This window comes from Nicotiana sylvestris, chromosome 11 (assembly GCF_000393655.2).
Source record: "Nicotiana sylvestris chromosome 11, ASM39365v2, whole genome shotgun sequence".
In the NCBI taxonomy this organism is placed as follows: Eukaryota; Viridiplantae; Streptophyta; class Magnoliopsida; order Solanales; family Solanaceae; genus Nicotiana; species Nicotiana sylvestris.
Genome location: NC_091067.1, coordinates 21,003,644 through 21,026,314, shown reverse-complemented (window position 1 = coordinate 21,026,314; position 22,671 = coordinate 21,003,644). Strand labels below are relative to the sequence as shown.

Below are 22,671 nucleotides of genomic sequence, written 5' to 3'. Positions count from 1 at the left end.
TTCCTAAATAATGTCAAATCTTTCTAAACTTGAATTTGTAGCCCTGAATATATCGGGCAAAAGCTACATGTCGTGGGTGCTTGATGCTGAAATTCATCTTGATGCGATGGGTCTGGCAGACACCATCAAGGATAAAAATCAGGCATCAAACCAAGACCGTGCCAAAGCAATGATATTCCTACGCCATCACCTTGATGAGGGCCTGAAAATGGAATATCTCACTATTAAAGATCCAGTCATACTGTGGAATAATTTGAAAGATAGATATGACCACCTGAAGATGGTCGTTCTTCCACAGGCACGTTATGATTGGACTCATCTAAGGCTACAAGATTTTAAATCTATCAGTGAGTATAATTCTGCTATGTTCAGAATTATTTCCCAATTAAAATTATGTGGTGATAATATTACTGATCATGATATGTTGGAGAAAACTTTCACCACTTTTCATGCCTCGAATATGCTCCTGCAGCAGCAATATCGAGAGATGGGATTTAAAAAGTATTCTGAACTTATCTCACATCTTCTTATAGCAGAGCAACATAATGGGCTATTAATGAAAAATCATGAAAGTCGACCTATTGGTTCTTGTCCATTCCCTGAAGTGAATGAGACGAACTTCCACCAAGCTAAACGTGGAAGAGGTTGTGGCCCCAGTCGTGGTCATGGCCGTGGTCGGGGAAGAAACCCCAATCATGGTAATAATAATGCACCAAAGAAGCCTCCTCACCACCAGCAGTGGAAAAGGAAGGAACAAAAGCATGAAGCGGTGCAAGCGCCAAATGCAGAAAATGCATGCTATAGATGTGGAGGAAAAGGGCACTGGTCACGTACTTGTCGTACGCCAAAGCACCTGGTTGAGCTTTATCAAGCCTCCCTGAAGAAGACAGAGAAAAATGCTGAAGCAAATTTTATTTCTGAAGATAATTTAGACTTCATGCATTTGGATGTAGCTGATTACTTTGCACTCCCAGAAGGAGAAATAAGTCATGTAATCGGTAGTGAATCTGTAGAAATGTAAATATTTTAATTTTTGTTGTTTGTAATAAATAGTATGGTTATGTAATTATTGTACATAAATAAAAGTTATGTTTTGATAATGATATTTACTATAATATATTTTATTTATGTTATTTTGAAGAATATGGATAACCCTCAAATTATGTTTGGATCAAAGACAAATCATGAAGATATGTGTGTTATTGATAGTGGAACAACACATGCCATATTCAACGATCAGAAATACTTTTCTTATTTGCATAAGGAAAAAGCAAATGTTTCAACAATTTCTGGTAATATAAGTTTGATTGAAGGCTCCGGAAGAGCCATAATATTTCTGTCTAAGGGAACAAAACTTATTATAGACAATGCATTGTTCTCCTCCAAGTCCCGAAGAAACTTGTTGAGTTTTATAGATATCCGCCGAAATGGGTATCATGTAGAGACAATAGATGAAATGAACAGGGAATATCTTTGTATTACAAAGAATATTTCTGGCCAGAAATGCATTGTAGAAAAGTTACCAACTTTATCTTCTGGCTTATACTATTCAAAAATTAGTACAATTGAAGCACACTCTATCGTAAACCAGAAGTTTACGGATTCAAATACTTTTGTGCTTTGGCATGGCCGTTTGGGCCATCCCGGATCAATAATGATGAGACGAATTACTGAAAATTCGAGTGGGCATCCATTAAAGAACCTGAAGATTCTTACAAATGACGAATTTTCTTGTGATGCTTGTTATCAAGGAAAAATGATCACTAGACCATCACCAATGAAGGTTGATATTGAATCCCCTGCCTTTTTAGAGCGTATACATGGGGATATATGTGGACCTATTCACCCACCAAGTGGGTTGTTTAGATATTTTATGGTCCTAATAGATGCATCTTCAAGATGGTCTCATGTGTGTCTACTATCATCTCGCAACCTGGCGTTTGCAAAGCTATTAGCCCAAATAATTCGATTAAGGGCACAATTCCCAGATTATCCTATAAAGGCTATTCGCCTTGATAATGCTGGAGAATTCTCATCTCAAGCTTTTGATGATTATTGTCTATCCGTTGGGATAAAAGTTGAACATCCTGTAGCTTATGTTCATACTCAAAATGGCCTTGCAGAGTCATTTATTAAACGCTTGCAATTGATAGCAAGACCACTACTTATGAAAACAAAATTGCCCATTACTGTTTGGGGCCATGCTATCTTGCATGCAGCATCACTTATCCGTCTTAGACCGACACATTATAATAAATATTCTCCATCACAATTAGTTTTTGGTCATGAACCAAATATTGCCCATCTACGAATTTTCGGATGTGCTGTATATGTGCCAGTAGCACCACCACAACGTAGTAAGATGGGACCACAGAGAAGGATAAGAATATATGTTGGGTTTGAATCACCCTCTATTATTCGCTATCTTGAACCATTGACAGGAGATTTATTTACTGCTCGATTTGCAGATTGTCGGTTTGATGAAACAAATTTCCCACAATTAGGGGGAGAGAAAAAGGAAATCAAAAGAGAAATTGTGTGGAAAGTTTCATCATTATCTCACTTTGATCCCCGTACCCCTATATGTAATCAGGAGGTCCAGAAGATCATCCATTTACAGAATATAGCAAATCAAATGCCAGACGCATTTACTGATTTGAAAAGGATAACTAAGTCACATATCCCAGCAGAGAATGTGCCTATCCGAATTGATGTCCCAGTAGGACCATCTACTAGCATGAGAGCTAGTGAACCTAAAGCACGCCTGAAGCGTGGTAGGCCTTTGGGTTCTAAGGATCGAAATCCTCGAAAAAGAAAATCGACAAATGATCAAAACGATACTATGAAGGGATCCCCTGAAGAGACCCAAAATCTGATTAGTTCTGAGATTCCTGAAGAAATCAATGAACCTGAAGCTCATGTGAGTGAGGAACTTTTAATAAGTTCGAACGGTGATGGGATTAATTTAAATCGATTTGAAATAGTGGTGGATAATATTTTTGCATATAATGTTGCACTTAATATTATGCAAGATAGTGAGGATCTTGAACCTCGATCTGTCGAAGAATGTCGACAAAGATCTGATTGGCCAAAATGGCAAGAGGCAATTCAATCGGAATTGAAGTCACTTGCTAAAAGAGAGGTCTTTGGACCAGTAGTCCAAACACCTGCTGGTATAAAACCAGTTGGTCATAAATGGGTTTTTGTGCGAAAAAGGAATGATAAAAATGAAGTTGAAAGATACAAAGCTCGCCTTGTTGCACAAGGATTCTCACAACGACCTGGAGTCGATTTTGATGAAACATATTCACCTGTTATGGATGCCATAACATTTCGATATCTCATCAGTTTAGCACTACATGAAAAGCTTGAAATACATCTAATGGATGTAGTTACAGCTTATCTGTACGGTTCACTTGATAATGAAATTTATATGAAAATTCCTGAAGGATTTAAAATGCCTGAAGCAAAATCTCAGGAAATGTATTCAATCAGATTACAAAGATCTTTGTACGGTTTAAAGCAATCTGGGCGCATGTGGTATAATCGCCTTAGTGAATATTTGCTGAAAGAAGGTTACATAAATGATGTTATTTGTCCATGTATTTTTATAAAGAAAATGACATCAGAATTTGTTATACTTGCTGTTTATGTTGATGACATAAATCTTGTTGGAACTCCAGAAGAGCTCCAAAAGGCAATTGAATATCTTAAGAAAGAATTTGAGATGAAAGATCTTGGAAAGACAAAACTTTGTCTTGGTCTGCAAATTGAACATTTAGCAGACGGGATCTTTATCCATCAATCTGCCTATACAGAAAGGGTCTTAAAACGCTTTTACATGGACAAAGCGCACCCATTGAGTACACCAATGGTTGTTCGATCACTTGAAGTGAATAAGGATTTGTTCCGACCTCCAGAAGAGGACGAGGAACTCCTTGGTCCCGAAGTACCCTATCTCAGTGCAATTGGTGCACTAATGTATCTTGCTAATGCTACAAGGCCTGACATAGCATTTTCTGTTAATTTACTAGCAAGATATAGTTCTTCTCCTACACGGAGACATTGGAACGGGATTAAACATATATTACGATATTTAAAGGGAACTCTTGATATGGGTTTGTTTTATGCTAACAAAGATAGTGCAGACCTTGTTGGTTATGCAGATGCAGGTTATTTATGTGATCCCCATAAAGCTCGATCTCAAACCGGCTACGTATTTACATATGGAGGTACTATCATATCATGACGCTCCACAAAGCAATCTATTGTTGCTACTTCTTCAAATCACGCTGAGATAATAGCTATTCATGAAGCAAGTAGGGAGTGCGTATGGTTGAGATCAATAATTCATTTTATTCGAGAAAAATGTGGTTTGGAATGTGAGAAAAGACCCACAATTTTATACGAAGACAATGCTGCATGCATAGCCCAATTGAAGGGAGGATTTATAAAAGGAGATAGAACGAAGCACATTTCACCAAAATTATTCTACACACACGATCTTCAGAAAAATGGTGACATTGATGTGCAACAAATCCGTTCAAGTGATAATCCAGCAGATTTATTCACTAAATCTTTGCCAACTTCAACTTTTGAGAAGATGGTATACAAGATTGGAATGCGGAGACTCAAATATTTGAAACAAGGTTTTCATCAGGGGGAGTAAAATACGCAATGCACTCTTTTTCCCTTACTAAGGTTTTTTCCCATGGGGTTTTCCTTATAAGGTTTTTAATGAGGCACCTAACAATGCGTATTACTAAATATGTGTACTCTTTTTCCTTCACTAGATTTTTTTTCCCACGTGGTTTTTTACTAGTAAGGTTTTAATGAGACACATTATCTTTTAATGAACATCCAAGGGGAGTGTTATAAATATATTATATTATGGATGTTCATTTAGTACTCTATTGTAAATAAGCTTCCTGAAGAAGCTTATCCATATGGGACTCCACCGTAAATATATTTATCTATTTAGTACTATATTGGAAATAAGCTTCCTGAAGAAGCTTATCACTTCGGTACCCGGTTATGGATAAACATTACCCCCGGTAGAAGATTATCCATACCAGATATAATAAGCTTATCCATTCAGTACTCCGTTATGGATAAATATTGCTCTCAGTAGAAGATTATCCATATCTGGTACAGCAGCAGCTTACACAGTAGCTTGTAGCAGCTTACACAGCAGCTTGTAGTAGTAGCTTACACATCAGCTTATAGTAGCTTACACTGCAGCTTGTAGTAGCAGCATACACAACAACTTGTAGTAGCAACTTACAGAGCAACTTCCTTTCTTCTATAAATAGAAGAGATTTCAGTTCATTATGTACATCAGTTTGAATTCGAATAATATATCAGTTTCTCTCTATACTTGCCTTTAGTTTATAGTCTTTATTTCATAACAAAAAATATAATATAGTGATTAAGGAAAAAATCATAAAGTCTCCGGTTCAATATATCATATCGGGTTGACTCGTTAATACTCCTCATTCCCAACTCCCACCATAACTCCAATTAACTCTTTTAAAAACTTCCTATGTTGGAGTATATTGTTCTTTTTTCCAAATATTGTTTTCAATTTTCATTTTGTTTTAATTCTGAAAACAGCAACCCTATAGTATACTGAAAGTGTAAAACAAATTCCCCCTTCACTCTCTTTCTAGATTTTCTCTCTCTATCCGAATTCTCCCATCACTCTTTCTCTCTCTCTAAATCCAACGCATCGCAATCGATACATACATATATATACCCATTTCATTGCGAGCCCTAGGGTTTTTATATCCGAATTTCAGATTCAAAACTTAGGGTTTTGGTTTTGTTACAGTTCGTTTGATTTTGTGGATCTGTAGGATTTTTGAATGGATACGACGTCGTTAGCGATTAACAGAGATGCTGCTCCGTCTTCGACAACGTCCTCCGCGGCGGAGGACGATGGCGCACTCTCTGTCAACTCAGGACTTGCGAAGGAGGCTGCGTTGCTGTTCCAGTCGGGGAAATTCGCCGATTGTTGTAGAGTTTTGCATCAACTGTTGCAGAAAAAGGAACGCGATCCTAAAGTGAGTGTTCTTTCTTTTTTGCTTTTTGCATTTTGTAGCTTTTTACATTTTGTAGCTTTTTACATTTCTAGCGGTTTTAGTGTATTGATGACTATAATTTTTAAGTGATATACGGTTATTTTTTGTTTTCTCTCTTGGAGTATCTTTTATTGTATTGATTGCTTCGAGCTCAATTTGTTTTTCAAGTTCAAATTCGATTCAAATTATAATAAATTTTAGTTAATATAACATTTTTAATAGTCATGCTTATTATTCTTCCCATCTGCCTAAGCCTTCGGGGGCAAAGTTATACAGTACCTGTATCTGTGTTGTTGTGAGGTAGCTAGTATCCGGTGGAATAGTCGAGCTATGGGCAAGCTGGCTCGGATACCAGTATCATAAAAAAATTATGTTTATTAGTCTTAACTAACAGAAAGGTTATCTCATAAGATGCTATAGAGTTGAATAAAAATGTGTTTATGGTCCTTTCTAGTTGGTGGAAATTGTTTCTGTGGAATACTGGGTTGATAATTGAGGATTTTTGATAGGTGGGGAGTTAAATGAGTTCGGTGAAATGAGCCATCTGTGGATTTTTTGGAAGTTGGTTTTGGAATATTTAAACCGGCATTGTGGATTTAATTCGTTTTAAGTGCTCTGAACTCATTGCACAATAGGTAGTACTTGCTTTGGAATATGAATTATTGGTTTGGGTTGTTGGGAAGAACAAGGCTTGCTGCAGCAGAGGTATTTAAGGTGTTTATTATAATTGGGATAAATGGAGTATGCTAAGGCCTGAATTTAGTTTTTGGAACACAGCAATGAGCCCAACATAGATACTTGCACTTGATCTTTGGAGAAAAAAATGAAATATATCTTGTATTTATCAATTACCGGATAGGCGTAGATATGTTAAGAGAAGGGACTTTGGTTTAATTTCCGCTTTGTGGGGGCTGAACTAATGAGTCCATTAATAAGTCTACATTTGACCATGTCCTATGCAATCATTTAAATGTGCACCAGTTTGTAAGTAGGACATTATACTGATTGAAAGTACTAAAAGGAGATGAGCTAAGCTTAAAATCACAGAGAAAAGTTGTTTGGTAGACCTACGATCAATAAAAAATGCAAAATCAGCTATGTAGACGATATCAACTATTTGGGACCTAGCTGTTGTTCGTACACTTACGTTAGATTTGGATAGAGATAAGCACAAATCCTTGAGAATCTCTAATTTGCTGTAAAAGACAACGAATTTGCTGTCATTGGAATTTGTAAAATGGGCTGTGTAGAGCATAATGCATTTAGAGAGATCGTAATGCTGATCCTGAGTCGCTTGAGATTTAGGCATAGTTGATTTTGGTGTTATACGCACCATAATCATGTTGATCGAATTATCAAGCTGTTGGATTTGTTGATATATCTTCTTGCTTTGGTTTCATGATGATGTTTCATTGTTTTCACTTTTAACTTATCCATTCTTTATCTATGCTGTCCTTTGCTCCTCATGCTCTAGGTTCTACATAACATTGCCATTGCTGAGAACTTTCAAGATGGTTGCTCCAATCCTAAGAAGCTGATTGAAGAACTTAATAGTGCTAAGGTACGTAAAGCTAGCATTGAGGTATTGAGGTATAGTAGTCTGATTGTTCATCAGTGTTATGGTTGTGGTACTGTTTGTTTGCTCCTTTTATTTATTTTGAGATGGTTCTGTATTTTCTGTGAGCTTGATTTGTTCTGCAGAAGTTCACATGTTACATGCTTAGGCATTTTAAATGCAAAGTTAATACCTGTTTGTATCTCTTTATGTATGTATGAACCTCCACTGGTTTAGGGCAGTCATAAAGTCTAAAGGATATTTAGGAATATAATTAATCGGGGCCAGTGCACCCCGCGGAGTCAAAAAACCTTCTGAATGTAGGGGATTGAACCACCCTTGTCGTGAAATATTGTTTTCCTGTTGAACACTGTGAATTATGTGTACGATACTCCAAATTCGGGTGGGGTGGGGGTGGGAGGGTCAAAGAGTTGTAAAAAGAGTTAGTGGCGGAAAAAAGGGGTGAATGAAGGATGTCACTGAATTGAATTCGATCTATAAGTCTGACTCTTTTCATTCATTTTTTTATATGCTTGGATGAAGTCTTTTTATAACCCAAAAAAAGTAATTTAATCCATTGGAGTGGGAAAACTCCCAGTAGATAGACCTGCAAGAAATTGTGGCATCATTCCAACAGATCAAATTACTACTGTTACCTATAATAAGGATCAGATTACTACTGCTATTTGTAAAAGCCTTGATGTAAGTTGGGCATACAAAGGAGATTATAAAGCTTCCTCAGTCGTAGAGATACAGAATCAGAGCTAGATGTTAATATCGGCTGACTTTCGCTTTTCATTTTCTTTTTTGACAAGGTATTGGCATTTCATTTACTTTCGAAAGGGATTTTCATTCTAAAAGTTCTTGTTCAAGGATGCGACACGACTGAGGAGCTACAGCCTTTAGTTTCTCGTTTTGGTGTGCATAGGACTAGTCTGGTAGTTATAAAGTTAAAAAGTAACAGAAATTAAGGATGTACTTCCTCTATTCCAAGTTGTATATTTGAACCAGTTGGATTATCTTCTTAATCTCCATTCTAGTCAAACTTTGTTAACACAGGGCAGTCTGGTGGACTAATATAAGGAATGATCAGATAAATTCGTCTTTGTGTCTTCCATTCATGAATATTCAATGTTGTCTAAGTGGTTGAGAACAAGATTCACCTAATGTAGTTACTAATTTTTGTTGATTTGTGCTTCTTGGAAAAAATTCAACTTTTCTGTTGAAAAGGTTCTGTAATTCCTAATTTGATAGCATCCCCCATGAAGATGGTCCTTTTATATTTAGTGCACTTATGACTAGCAGCAGTAAGGAGTTTAATGCCTCAATTAGATATTTGTTTTTCTTTAAGTGATTAAAATATTGACTTCCCGTACAGGCTAAAACAAACAATTGTTTTTTTCTTTTTGAAAAGGTAAAGGTTAAAACAACAATGGTTGTTATTTGCTTATGGATATTGATCTGCCTAAATCGTGGATGTCTTCCTTTTACCTTCTCTTAGTGAAGTTGATTTCTGCATTTTCTTTATCCGTTTCTTCTTAGAGTCATTTTCGTCTATTGGTTTGACGCTTGGGGTGGCACCTTGGTTCCATTCTTGTGCGAATTTTCTTTTTTACCTGAGAGCTATCTAGCAGGAAAGGGGAGCATTTGACTCAGTTAATCTAATTCTAAATGTGTGGTATAGAGTAGCTCAAAAATTGCTCTTTCTCAGTTCTTCATTTTACTTTTCTCTTTCTGTCTACTTTGGCTGTTATAATTCTTAATGTAGTATTATAACTGTATTTAGCTGGTCTTATTTCCGTGTCCTGATACATTATTATTGCTTTCAATGTTTAGAAAAGAAGTGAAGAGCTTGCTCGTGCTGCTAGCGACCAAGCAGAGCCTGCTAACAATGTTGGAACCAAAGCTGTGACAGGAGTTAATGGAAGTAACAGTGCGCCACGGGAGCTATCTTCTCAACAGAGTTCCACTCTTGTTTACGCTGATGAGTTTGACCCCTCAGTTACCATGTACAATCTAGTATGTTCACCTGGTGCTGGCTTGGCTAGTTTTTTCCCAAACAAATGCCCTGTTTATTTGTGAAGGACCTTTATTTGTGCTAATGTATGCGTTTGAATTTTACAGGCAGTTTGCTGGTTTCATTTGCATGAACATGCAAAAGCATTTTCAATTTTGGAAGGATTGTTTCAGAACATTGAACCAATCGACGAGGTACACTATTACTGCAGATTCTGAAATATCAGAAATTCATATCAGATCATTGATTAATGAATTTGCACACAGGAAATAGCCAAGCGCATTTGCCTCTTATTGTTGGATGTTGCATTACTTACTCAAAATGCAGCAAGATCGGCGGTAAGTCGTGCATGCCCAACTGTTTGTTTCTCTTGAACTTTTTGTCTTTTGATCTTGTTACTATTGTAACTTGTTAAGACCCATACAAAAGATAAAAAGGTAGTATAACTTGTCAGGAGTTTATTTGAAAAGCCTTTTCCTCTTTTCCTTCCATTAAATTTTATCAGTAGAACTCTCATTCTTGGAATGCAGCTCACATACGAAGCAACAAAAGCTACTAATGTAGAATATTATCCACAGTTTTCTGCTAGATTAAGTTCTCATAGTTCTTGATAGCATTCGCGATAGTGGAAGAATATCAAACATATTCTACGGTTTGTAATAGATTCCAATTCAATGATATAAAGAATGAGACGATTAAGTAAAGATATGTTTTGATTGAAACTAACAGAATAATAGGTATTCAAAACTGAAAACCTTGTTAATATTCGAACAACAATTCAATTTTGGAAACCCAATTTGAGTTCTAATTTAACCCTACAAGCCCACATATAAAAACGAAGAACCCTAGAATTAGAATAGAAAACTAGTCAATTTTATCACGGAGAAATCTTAACAAGGAATCGAATTACCTTGCAAAGATCAAGAGTTGTTCAAAGAACAAAGAGATGGGTTTTCCTATCTCAATAACGTCACGATTATCACGAAAACTCAGTTCTTAACTAGTGAAAAACTTTGGGTTTAAATAGGACTTGGAAATAATAAAGTAATTTCCAATAATATCCATAAAGTAAAGTTTCAGTTTGGCTGAGCGGAACCATTCGAATTACCTTGCAAAGATCAAGAGTTGTTCAAAGAACAAATGAGATTGGTTTTCCTATCTCAATAATGTCACAATTATCACGAAAAGTCAGTTCTTAACTAGTGAAAAACTGGAAATAATAAAAATAATTTCCAATAATATCCGTAAAGTAAAGTTTCAGTTTGGCTGAGCGGAACCATTCGCGCTGCAGCACACTTCAGCAAGCTTCATAAAAATACAGTCTGTGCTGCAGCATAGTTTGCAGTTCAACCACAAATTAAATTGACATCCATTTTTGGTCCCTTTGGCCCCTCCAATGACTCTATTTCATCTCTCAATAATGTCACGAGCACATGAAAGTATTTGCAAGGTATTCCTAGGCGTTTGAGCTCCTCTTCAAGAAGAAAACACTTCTTGATCTTCACTTGCAAACCGACTAACTTCTCTTGGAGTTGCTTGGCATGTGATCTCGCCATAGGATGTTAGGTGTGACTTCTTAATAGCTTCCACGTGTCAGTGAGCCATCATTGGCGTTATCAGTTCTCCACTTTTTTTCCTGTTTGTCTGGTGATGTCTCTTCTCGATCTGATTAACAGAAATGAATTTAGACCTTGAAGCAGGTGTTCCACAAAATCAGCTTGTTTTATTGAAGTATTTTTCCGGGTTTCCTTTCGAAGATATAAAGCCAACCTGGTGATATCTTATCTTTCCAACCAATATCTCATCTCCTAGCGGTAGTTCAATTGCGTACATGGCAAACCACTAAGTATGACTTATTGGTAGTTTCATTTTCATTAAGTTTTGAAGTGATATAATTTATTGGAGTGCTGAGGTAGAATGTTTCGAGATCAGTTTATCTCAGGACAGCATAAGTGGAATAGAATTATTTTCTTTACTCATTTTGGTCTAAGGTAAGAAATACTGATGTTGTTGCAATTCCGCAGACCACAGAAATGTGACATCTAAAGCTTAAAAACTGCTTCCTATAGTTTTTAACTTTATATAAAGTGAATTCACACAGAAGTAGGTGATCTTACTAAAGGATCCCGTAACAATTTCATCTCTTATCAGGAAAAAATAAACTAGAGGTCCCGTAACAACAAAAACAACAACAAGCCCAGTGTCACCCCACAAGTGGGGTTTGGGGAGGGTAGTGTGTACACAGACCTTAGAAGGTAGAGAGGCTAGACACTCGGAAAAGTTAAAAAAAGAAGCAGTAGCAACAAACAGTAACAACAACAAGATAATAAAAACCAAAGTAAAAGAAATATCAGGTAGTAATAGAAAAAATAAGACTAACACTAATACTACTGGTACAAAAAAGAAGAGAAAAGAAAAGTGCTCGACTACCTATTAATCTTCTATCCTAATTCTCGACCTCCACACCCTCCTATCAAGGGTCATTTCCTCGGTAAGCTGAAGCATCGCCTAATCATAGAGGTTCCCTTAACAATTTTAAAAAACAAAAACAGATTTCCTTGTGAGAGATTGCCATTTACATTTGCGCAACTCTTTCGTTTTTTTAAATAACAATGGTGTCTAGGCAGCTTACCTACATGTCAACTAATCCATGATGTACATGCAATCTTCTGTCCCCATAAGTACGAGATAATTCTGTCAACTAAAGCTCACAGAGGAAACAATTCACCTAGTATCACCTCTACAAGGGTACTATTTGCATTTGTTGTATTTGTCTCCTGCATGATTAACCTTTGGTTCTATATTTATCTATTTTGTTCGTTTTGAATAACTTTCAATTTTTTTTTGTGTGGGTGAATCTAGGCAGTTGTTGGGCAGTGAATATTTGCTTCTTTTAATTATTGCTGGTTTTGATGTTTGTGACTTATGGTTTAATGTGCTTCTATACATATTGCTGACTTTGAACTTTTTGACTTACGGTTTAACGTCAGTAGTTTTGTCATGTAAGATGCCTGTAATGGTTTTTGACTTTGTTGTAATCATGATTGTTCTATTTAAAGGTTGATTATATGTTCAGACTCCATTTCTAGTTTTATTATTTCTAATAGCTAAATGATGATTACCAATTTTATATACGCATGAAAAGGATGGTTGTTTTCCGTTTTTCCTCTTGCTGAGATGTTGCTGTACCGTTGCTGAGATGGTGGAATCATGTAGGAATCTCATGTTTGTTTTCTAGTGTGTTGCTTCTTTTCCATTTTGACTTTCTTTAGCGCGCCCTTTTTTCCTTGTATCAAATGGGTTAATCATGATTCTTGCTCCCAGGATGTTATCAGTTATGTGGAGAAGGTCTTTTGTAGCAGTAGTTTATTGAGTCAAGTTGACAACGGAAACTCTGCACAGCCAACAGCTTCATCCGTCGTGGTGAAATCGGCTTCATTTCCTAGCAATTCAACTATTCCTGATTCATCCAATCCAGATTCACCTGCTACAGGAATTACCTCTGAAGGTTCTTTGTCTAGGACGTTATCAGAAGATGGACTTGAAGATGATGCTCTGCATTTAATATCATCCATGGAGATTGGTGGGCAGAATTTACCACGACAGTCTGGCTTGAAATCGAAAAATGATTCAATAAGGAGCCAAACTGATGAATCTATCTCAACTGCTGATATGAGGATTAAACTGCACCTTTGCAAGGTCCGGTTTCTTCTCCTCACCAGGAATCTCAAGGCAGCTAAGCGTGAAGTTAAGATGGCTATGAACACAGCACGGGCGAAGGATCATTCTATGGCTCTCTATCTCAAGTCCCAGCTTGAATATGCTCGCGGGAATCATCGAAAAGCGATCAAGCTCTTGATGGCATCAAGTAATCGGACAGAAATGGGAATTTCTAGCATATACTACAACAATCTGGGGTGCATATACTATCGACTTGGCAAGCATCATACCTCTTCTGTACTTTTTGCCAAGGCTCTGAGTAATAGTTCCTCTCTCCGGAAAGAGCAGCCTCTAAAGCTCTCAACCATCTCACAGGATAAGTCTCTTCTCATAACATATAACTGTGGTGTGCAGTACCTGGCTTGTGGGAAACCATTACAAGCTGCAAGCTGTTTCTATAAGGCCACTCAGGTTTTCTATAATAGGCCTCTTTTATGGCTACGGATTGCAGAATGTTGTCTGATGGCCCTTGAAAAGGGACTGCTCAAGGCCAGTGGTGGTGCTGCTTCTGACAGGTCTGAAGTTAAAGTTCATGTCGTTGGAAAAGGAAAATGGAGGCAACTTGTTATGGAAGATGGGATATTAAGAAATGGACAGGAATGTCTTTCAGGTACCGAAGATTTGGTGGTTAATGATAGACATCCTAAGCTATCAGTATTACTGGCTCGTCAGTGTCTTCTGAATGCACTGCATTTATTGAACGGTTCTGAATCAAAAGGTCACAAGTCCGTGCAACCTTGTGCTTCTGGTCTGGAAGAAAGTGAAACAGGAGAAGCAGTACCATCCAAGAGTGCAAACAGTAAGAATGGGTCAAGTGGTGACCCTAAGTCACTGAATGTGGCAGCATCAGGTCAGATTAACGCAAACGGGGAGGTGAAGGAGCAAAAGGGTGTGAGCAGTCAACATGCCTCCTTATCGAGTTCTATCTGTGAGTATGAAGCCATTGGTAGAAAAGAGAATCTGATGATTGAGCAAGCTGTATTGGCTGATTTGGCTTTTGTAGAGCTGGAATTGGGAAATCCATTGAGGGCCCTTACAATTGCAAAATCTCTCTTGAAAGTCCAAGAATGTTCTAAAATATATATCTTTCTTGGCAATGTGTATGCAGCTGAGGCTCTGTGCTTGCTAAACCGGCCAAAAGAAGCCGTGGATTATTTGTCAACATATATCGCCGGTGGCAAGGGTGTTGATCTGCCGTTTAGTCAAGAGGATTCTGAAATGTGGAGACAGGAGAAAACATTGGATTCTGAAGATACTAATGGTGGATCAGCGACTTTGAATTCATTTCCATCAGAGGAATCTCAAGCGTTTGCATTCCTCAATCCAGAAGAGGCACGTGGAATGCTCTTTGCAAACTTAGCTGCCATGTCTGTGATGCAAGGAGACATCGAACAGGCCCAAAATTATGCAGTACAAGCACTTTCCATAAAACCTCAACGTCCTGAAGCTATTCTTACTGCAGTATACGTGGATCTGTTGCGAGGGAGAGCACACGAAGCTCTCATCAAGTTGAAACACTGCAGTCGGATTAGGTTCCTACCAGGCAGTCCGACTTTAAATGGTTCATCTTGATGATTTATATCAGTGGGTTTTACTGTTCTTGTCCAGCCCGCCTTTCACTAATGAGTTAGCAGGTAGTTCAGGAATCCCTTCATAGAGGATTTGTACCATATATATAGCTCAATTCAGGAATAAGTTTTTGTTTATTAAATTTTATGTTTTCCCTTTGAGTTACAGTCTTTAGGTTTTAGGAAATCGTGGTGTGGCTGAAAATGTTTTGGTTATTGCAGATACCACCTATTAGAGATGTATTTTTCTTATAGAGAGCCCCAATCTAGTTCCCATTCGAAATATCTAAAGAGGTTTATGAGCTCTCAACTCTCAAGAGATGAACCTTGAACTTTTCATTTCTTTCAGAAATTTATTTTAATCCTCAACCAGTCTTATGGCTTTACTGTACAGCTGCAGTTACTTTGGATGGGGTTGGTGTAATTGACTAATTGCCATACATTATTTCCTTTTATTCCCTATGATCTATCTGCTTGCGGGGGAAATGCACGAAAACAAACCCCTGGCTTTTGCCCGCTGATAGCCGACAGTTGAATCAAGGGTATTTTGGGTGGTGATTTAAAGGTTTTCTTTTTTTATTTTAAATTTCTATTACATTGGGGATAATGGAACGGAAATGGCTAAGGGGATAGTTAGGACTGAACACAACATGTATTTTGTGGAGATTTCCGCTGATATATAACGTTAGACTTGTAAGGTTTGTAGTTGGTTTTGGGAGGGTGGGGGGAGTTGAATTTGCAGCTATATATTCTTTGAAGTTACTGTAGAGCACAGAATATGAGAAGATTTATATGGAAGATCTGAATTTTGAATTGCCTTCATCCCTTTATGAAGGTAATTAAAATAGGGATGACATTAGGGCAAGTCTTCCCCGTCAAATTGTTGTACCACCCAACCTCTCTACCCTAAGACTTTCAATTTGTGCCCCTCTTTTTTTTCCCGATTTCTTATCCAGTGTTCGGTACTCTTTTTGAAGCCCCAACTAATGGGTAGCGATCGGGATCTTTTTCATTCTAAGAGCTTGAACCCAAGACCTCTAAAGGTGGAGACCAAAGAGATCCTATCCCTCCCACCACAATACTTTCTTTATTGTATGAATTTTTTTTGATGTAGCATTTATACTTATTGTTTTTTTAGTGATTGCTTTTTTTTCCTTATTTGAACGCTGTTTTTTTATAAACATATTAACATTGACATGTCTAATTTATCATTTAAAGGAGAGAACTAAGATCTCAGTTTACTAGATAAGTAATAATCGATGTCCCTTATTATTTATAAAATTGAAATAATTGAGAATGATATGGATATAAATAGGAATATCTAAAACAAAAAATTTTAAAGATCCGTCTCACCTTGTTTTGGCTCCACTCCAATTGAAAAAAGTAGTTTTTTGAAGAGTTCTCTCGTGTCCGTCCCATTTGCTAAGCCCCATATCCATCCCCGTAAATATAGTAAAAACGATAATTAACTTAAAACATACGTTAAAACGGAAAACACTATAATATATACAAGTTAAATATTTTTTTCACCTCTCTTTTCCAATCCCATTAGTACTAGGAAATATATACCAGAATCCAACTGAAATATGGTCATAATTACGTACTCCTATACCTGTCCTAATTAGGAATGGATTTCCTACAATCCCAACATGGTGCCTATATATACCCTTTAATAGGAGACATATTCCTCATAATAACAAAATTCTGTCTCACGTATTCTTTTGAAGAAAACTCTATATTCAAGAATCTTGAAAACTTAACTAAATATGAAGGTGATCGCAGCCTATTTGTTGGCACAATTGGGTGGCAACACTAATCCTTCAGCTGATGATTTAAGGAAAATCTTGAATTCTGTTGCCTGTTGGTGCTGAGATTGATGAGTCGAAAATCGAACAATTATTGTCTCAAGTCAAAGGCAAAGATATTACTGAATTAATTGCCGCTGGCAAACAACAATTGGCTTCTATTCTGTGGCTTTTGGATGTGGTGCTGCTTCTTCTGTTGTCAATGGTGCTGAAAGTAATGTTGCTGAAGTTGCTGTTGAAGAGAAAAAGGAGGAGGAAAAGAAAGAAGAGTCTGATGAAGAAGATTTTTACTTTAGTCTCTTTGATTAGAATAGTTTTATATTGCTATTGGTGGAACCATCTTCGTTAGTCATGTTGTCTTATATTTAAGTGTAGTTTGCTGTTATTTTATGGAATATGTAGTTTGCTGCTTTTAGCTCTCTTTAGGTTGAAAGTTTTGTTCTTTAACAACTTCTCTAGTAAAGCTGCAAAACTCAATCACTTTCTGATTCAAATTCTATGGCATCAATAACGGACATATATTCTATATCATCGTTAGATAGATACATGGGTGACTCGACTATAAGGCTAGTAAAGCAATCGCTTGGGGTCCTAACTTCTTGAGGCCCCATTTTTTTCTTAAAGATATATTGTATATTTAAATTTAAAAAGAATTTTTGGAGCGAAACTTTAATGTGAGGATCGTTGTTTCCTTGCATGGGCAGCGTAGCTATTTTTTTGCCTCATTTATATCCTAGCAACTAATACGAGCTCGAATTATTATTTAATATTTACCTTTTCAATTTTTTCTTTTACTATTCTTATTCTTAATATTGAAAAGTATAATGACCCGGCTGGTTATTTTGAGTATTTTAGTCCCGTTTTCCTATTTATTGCCTCCTCTATATTATATTGTGGTTATGTGACTTGCAGGGTTGATTGGTTTGGTTTCGAATGAAATTCGGAGTGAAACGGGACACTTAGTCCCAAAATTGGAAGCTTAAGTTGAAAGAGTTAGCCGGAGTTTGACTTTTGTGTAGACGAATCGCAATAGAATTTTGATGGTTCCGATAGCTTTTTATGGTGATTTTGGACTTAGACATATGTGTGGATATTTATTTGGAGGTCCGTAGATCATTTTGGCTTAAATTGACGAAAGTTGGAAAGTTGAAGGTATGGAAGATTGAGAAGTTTGACCGAAAGTTGACTTTACTGATATCGGGTCTAGATTTCGATTCCGTAAGTTAGAATAGGTTCGTTGTATAATTATGACTTGTTTGCAAAATTTGAGGTCAATTGGAGTTGGTTTGGTAAGTTACGACATTAGTTTTAGAAGTTAGAAGTTTATAAGTTCATTAGGCTTTAATTAATGTGCGATTCGTGATTTTAGTATTATTTGATGTGATTTGACGCTTCGAGCGAGTTCGTATCGTGTTTTAGGACTTGTTGGTATGTTCGGACGGGGTCCCGAGGGCCCCGGACGTGTTTCGGATTGACTTCGGACCATTTGTGCTTGCATTGAGATTGTTGGTTTTCTGATTTTCTGGTTTCCTTCATCGCGTTCGCAGAGGATATGGCACGATCGCGTAGAGTAGTTAGTGACTGATGGATTTTTACTCTTCGCGTTCGCGAAGTCAGGGATGCGGTCGCGTAATTTGGGGTGCTTGTGCATCGCGAACGCATGCGTGGGACCATTTTTCGCGTATAAGGAAGGAGAGACTGAGCTGAGGCACGCGTTTTTCTTCGCGTTCACGTGGCCATGACCGCGATCGCGTAAGCTGAGGATGACGGGTTACCACATTCGCGACTGAGGTCACGCGATCGCGTAAGAGGTTTTGTGAGCAGGGAGAATTTTGTTCTCCGCGATCGCGAGTGCTTTTCCGCGATCACGTAAGGCAATAACTGGGCAGCAATATATTATTTTCAACTCGAGGGTTTTGTTCCATTTTCCATCTTTTGAGCTAGAGACCTCGGTTTTGGGCGATTTTGAAGAGATTTTCAAGGAGTTGATCGGGGTATAAGTGATTTTGACTCGGATTTGATTATTATACATGAATCTATCATTGATTTTCCATTTAATTAGTGTTTTGGGTTAGAAAAATTGAGAAAATTTGTGAAAACTCACAAGCTATATTTTTAAGATTTGAGGTCGGAATTGAATAACTTTAGTATAGTTGGACTCATTATTTAATGGGTGTTCAGATTTTATAAGTTTGGTCGGGTTCCAAGACGCGGGCCAGAGTTGACTTTTTGACCTGACTTTTTATTTTTCTTTAAAGATTGCAACTTTATTGTCCGAAATAGTTTTCTATGGTTTGTATTTATGGTATAAAGTTAGTTTGAATAGATTCGAACCGTTCATAGTTGGATATTCAAAAAAAGGCTTACTAGTGGATTTAGTTTGCATGTTTTGAGGTTAGTATCTTGCCTAACTTTGTGTAGGAAAATTACCCCTTAGGATTGAAGTTGTTTTGTGTCAATTGTGGTACGTAAAAGTTGTGTACGCAAGATGACGAATGGTTATACAGGCTATATGTGATAATTGACCGGTTTAGGCTATGTATATTCTTTTCATGCTTTTAATCGAATTGTTATAATATGTTATATTCATCATCGTTAATCTATCCTTACTTGCTTTACTTGACATTGTTATACTTGTCTCATCTCTTACTTATTATTTTCCCTTACATGCTTAGTTGAAGTTACTGTTTCCTTATTGCATTGTTAATTATTTGACTGTTGAGTTACTGTTTTTAAAGTTATTATTTCTGGAATATCTTATTGTTGAGTTTTGGTGTTGAAGTTGTAAAAGCCGTGATCACATTGAGGCAAAGTTGTAAATTATTGAAATACTATTCTTGTTGAGATATTAACTTTCAATTGATATTGTTAAGACTCTTGTACTCATTGTGGTTGAGCCATGAGTTATTTATTGTGGAAACATTATTATTATTGATTCTTTTGGCAACTTGTGATATTTGGACACTTGAGGTGCAAATTGTGATATTGATACGCATGTGGTGGTATACGAATAAGGGTTGTACCCATGCGGTGAAATAAGGTGCGCTTGATACGCGTGTTGCTAGTCGGGGAACTACTTGAAGCCACGCGGTGTGATAAGGTGGGCTAAAATGCGGGTAGCTATTTCGAAAAAAATAATTTTCAAAACTAAAAGTAAGACTCCCGCGGTGATATAAGGAAAGATTGTGATTGTGAATCTTGTTGTTATCTTTCATTTACATCACTTGTGTTTGTCTGCACATTTTCCCTGTTATTCTTATTATGTGTTCCTCCCTTGATGCCTTTATTGCCTTAGTTTCAGTGTAACTTATATTGTTGTATTTCTTCATTGTATGATTTTCTTGTTTCCATTATTATACTGTACCATATCTGTTCAGCTTCTTTATTTATTCCAGTAGGTGTCTTGACCTGACCTCATTGCTACTCTACCGAGGTTAGGCTTGATACTTACTGGGTACTATTTGGTGCATCATACTACGTTTCTGCATATTATTTTGTGCAGATCTAGGTACCTCATACCAGGCTAGGCACCAATGAGTAGATCTTCCTGATCAGAGACTTCAAGGTATACAGCCGACGTTCGCATGCCTCGGAGTCACCCTCTGTCCTTATTTTTCTATTGCATACTCTTTATTTAGATAGTGATATATTAGAGACGTTCAATATACTCGTATAGAACTTATGACTCAGTCTCACAAGATTTTGAGAGTTATTGTCAGCTGTATTGTGGAGTTCTTTGATGATAGCTGGTTGGTTTAAATTTGAATTTCTATTATTATTTCCGTTATTCTTAATGTATGTTAGACTTACCTAGTCTTAGAGATTAGGTGCTATCACGACATCCTACGGTGGGAGATTGGGGTCGTGACAAAAAATCTCTCAATCGACAACTTACCGGAGCTTACAAGTTGTCTTCTTCAAAGCATTACAACAAACAATCATTATATTGGAGCAATGCAATATTTTTCGATATCATTATATCAACTTATCTTGCTCTATAGTTTCTTACCCTTTGATTTCTGCTACTATCTATTATTTCTTGTACTTCGATTATTTTATTTATATGTGATAGCTACTGTTCCTTTTCAGACTGCTTTATCATGACTTATTCGCTTTTGTTACTTTCATTTTCATACTGCATTGAATTGATTGTCCTTATCTGGCCTTTATTTTGTCGTGCTTTCTCTTGAGCCGATGGTCTTTCAGAAACAACCTATCTACCTTCCAAGACAGAGGTAAGGTCTGCGTATATTCTACCTCTCCAGACCCTACTTTAATTTGTGGGTTTTCACTGGGCATGTTGTTGTTGTTGTTGTTGTTGTTGTTGTTGTTGTTGTTGTTGTTGTTGTTGATGTTGTTGTTGTTGTTGTTGTTGTATATCAGCTTATCAAATTCTTGAGCCAGTTTTATTATTCTACCTTTATTTTATATTTTTTCATTGCAAATTTTATTGTTGATATTCTTACTTAGGGCATCTCTCTGAATTTTGGCTTTAGGCCCCAATCTTCTTGAGATGGACCTGGTCATAGATAGATGATTGAAGGTTCCTCCAACTTGAGGGCATCATAATCTCTTGATTAATATTACAAGAAGCTAAGAAGTTTCAACATATAGTATATATACATATAAGAACATTTTGGACCTAGCTACACTATGTAATTTTCCGGCTAAGGCGTGTCTGACACTCCTTAGACTAAGGCGTGTCTGGCACCCCTTATGTATATATACATATAAGAACATTTTGGACCTAGCTACACAATGTAATTTTCTGGCTAAGACGTGTCTAACACCCCTTAGACTAAGGTGGCCCCGTCACTAAGTATAACCTATACGATATTGTGGAGTTAAAATAAACTATCTTCTCCTATGCTTAAAGAATAGTAATTTTAGAACATATCTAGCTTATCAAACCTTTTGTTTCAATACTACAATTTTCTCAATTAAAAGGAGTAGCGATCAAGATCTTTTTTATTTTAGAAGCTCGAACCCGAAGCCTCTAAGGGTAAAAAGATCATATTTATTCCATTACAATACCTTCCTTATTTTTATGAAGTTTTTCCCGTGTAACATTTATCTTAATTATTTTTCCAGTGATGTTTTTCCCAACTTTTTTTCTTTAATAAACATATTAACTATTTTTTTTTGAATATTGGATTTTATTGACATGTCTAATTTATCATTGTCACGACCTAGATTTTCCACCGTCGGGATCGTGATGACGCCTAACTCTTAGAATGCTAGGTAAGCCAACAGATACGGTTCTAACACATTAATCATTAACCAAAACAGTAATTAACAATAATTTAAACTAGACAAATATGAAGTACGAAAATTTTATAACAGTTTAAAATACTAATACACGACTATCACAAAAAATCTGGTGTCACAATCCACGAACTTCTAAGAATTTTCTTCAAATACTGGTTTAAAAGAAATACATTTGTTCATGAATGAAAGGAGACAGGAAAACTAAGATAGAGGGAAGGGGACTCCAGGGTCTGCGAACGCTGGCAGATCTACCTTAGGTCACCTGATGGACTGAAGGCAGCAACCCAACTCTAATCACGAGGTCCGACACCAAAATCTGCACAGAAAGTGCAGAGTGCAATATCGGTACAACCGACCCCATGTACTAGTAAGTACCGAGCCTAACCTCGGCGAAGTAGTGACGAGGCTAGGACACAACAAATAGCATGAACCCGTGCAGTTAAATTATTTACGAGAAAATAATAATAACAGAAATTTAATAGATAATAACGGGAAGGGGGAAAACATGCTGAGGGGAATGTCAAATTCTAAAAATAGTACAGTACAGAAACACAGTAAATATCATGCTTTGAACCAACAGAATAATAACATAGCAACATGTGCACGACATCACCCTTCGTGCTTTTACTCTCGTCCTTACCATAAGAAACAACATAAG

General features: G+C 36.8%; 1 protein-coding gene and 1 pseudogene across 1 annotated transcript; both read left to right on the top strand.

The window, feature by feature from the left end:
- Positions 1 to 5,601: 5,601 nt before the first annotated feature.
- Positions 5,602 to 15,309, top strand: LOC104228276 (uncharacterized). Its single transcript, XM_009780722.2, has 6 exons — positions 5,602 to 6,062; positions 7,555 to 7,641; positions 9,472 to 9,654; positions 9,760 to 9,846; positions 9,919 to 9,990; positions 12,977 to 15,309. Exons 1-6 carry the CDS (start codon positions 5,865 to 5,867, stop codon positions 14,942 to 14,944), a joined length of 2,595 nt encoding a protein of 864 aa, XP_009779024.1. The 5' UTR covers positions 5,602 to 5,864; the 3' UTR covers positions 14,945 to 15,309.
- A 1,171-nt stretch (positions 15,310 to 16,480) lies between these two features.
- Positions 16,481 to 17,102, top strand: LOC104228277 (large ribosomal subunit protein P2-like; annotated as a pseudogene).
- Positions 17,103 to 22,671: the final 5,569 nt, after the last annotated feature.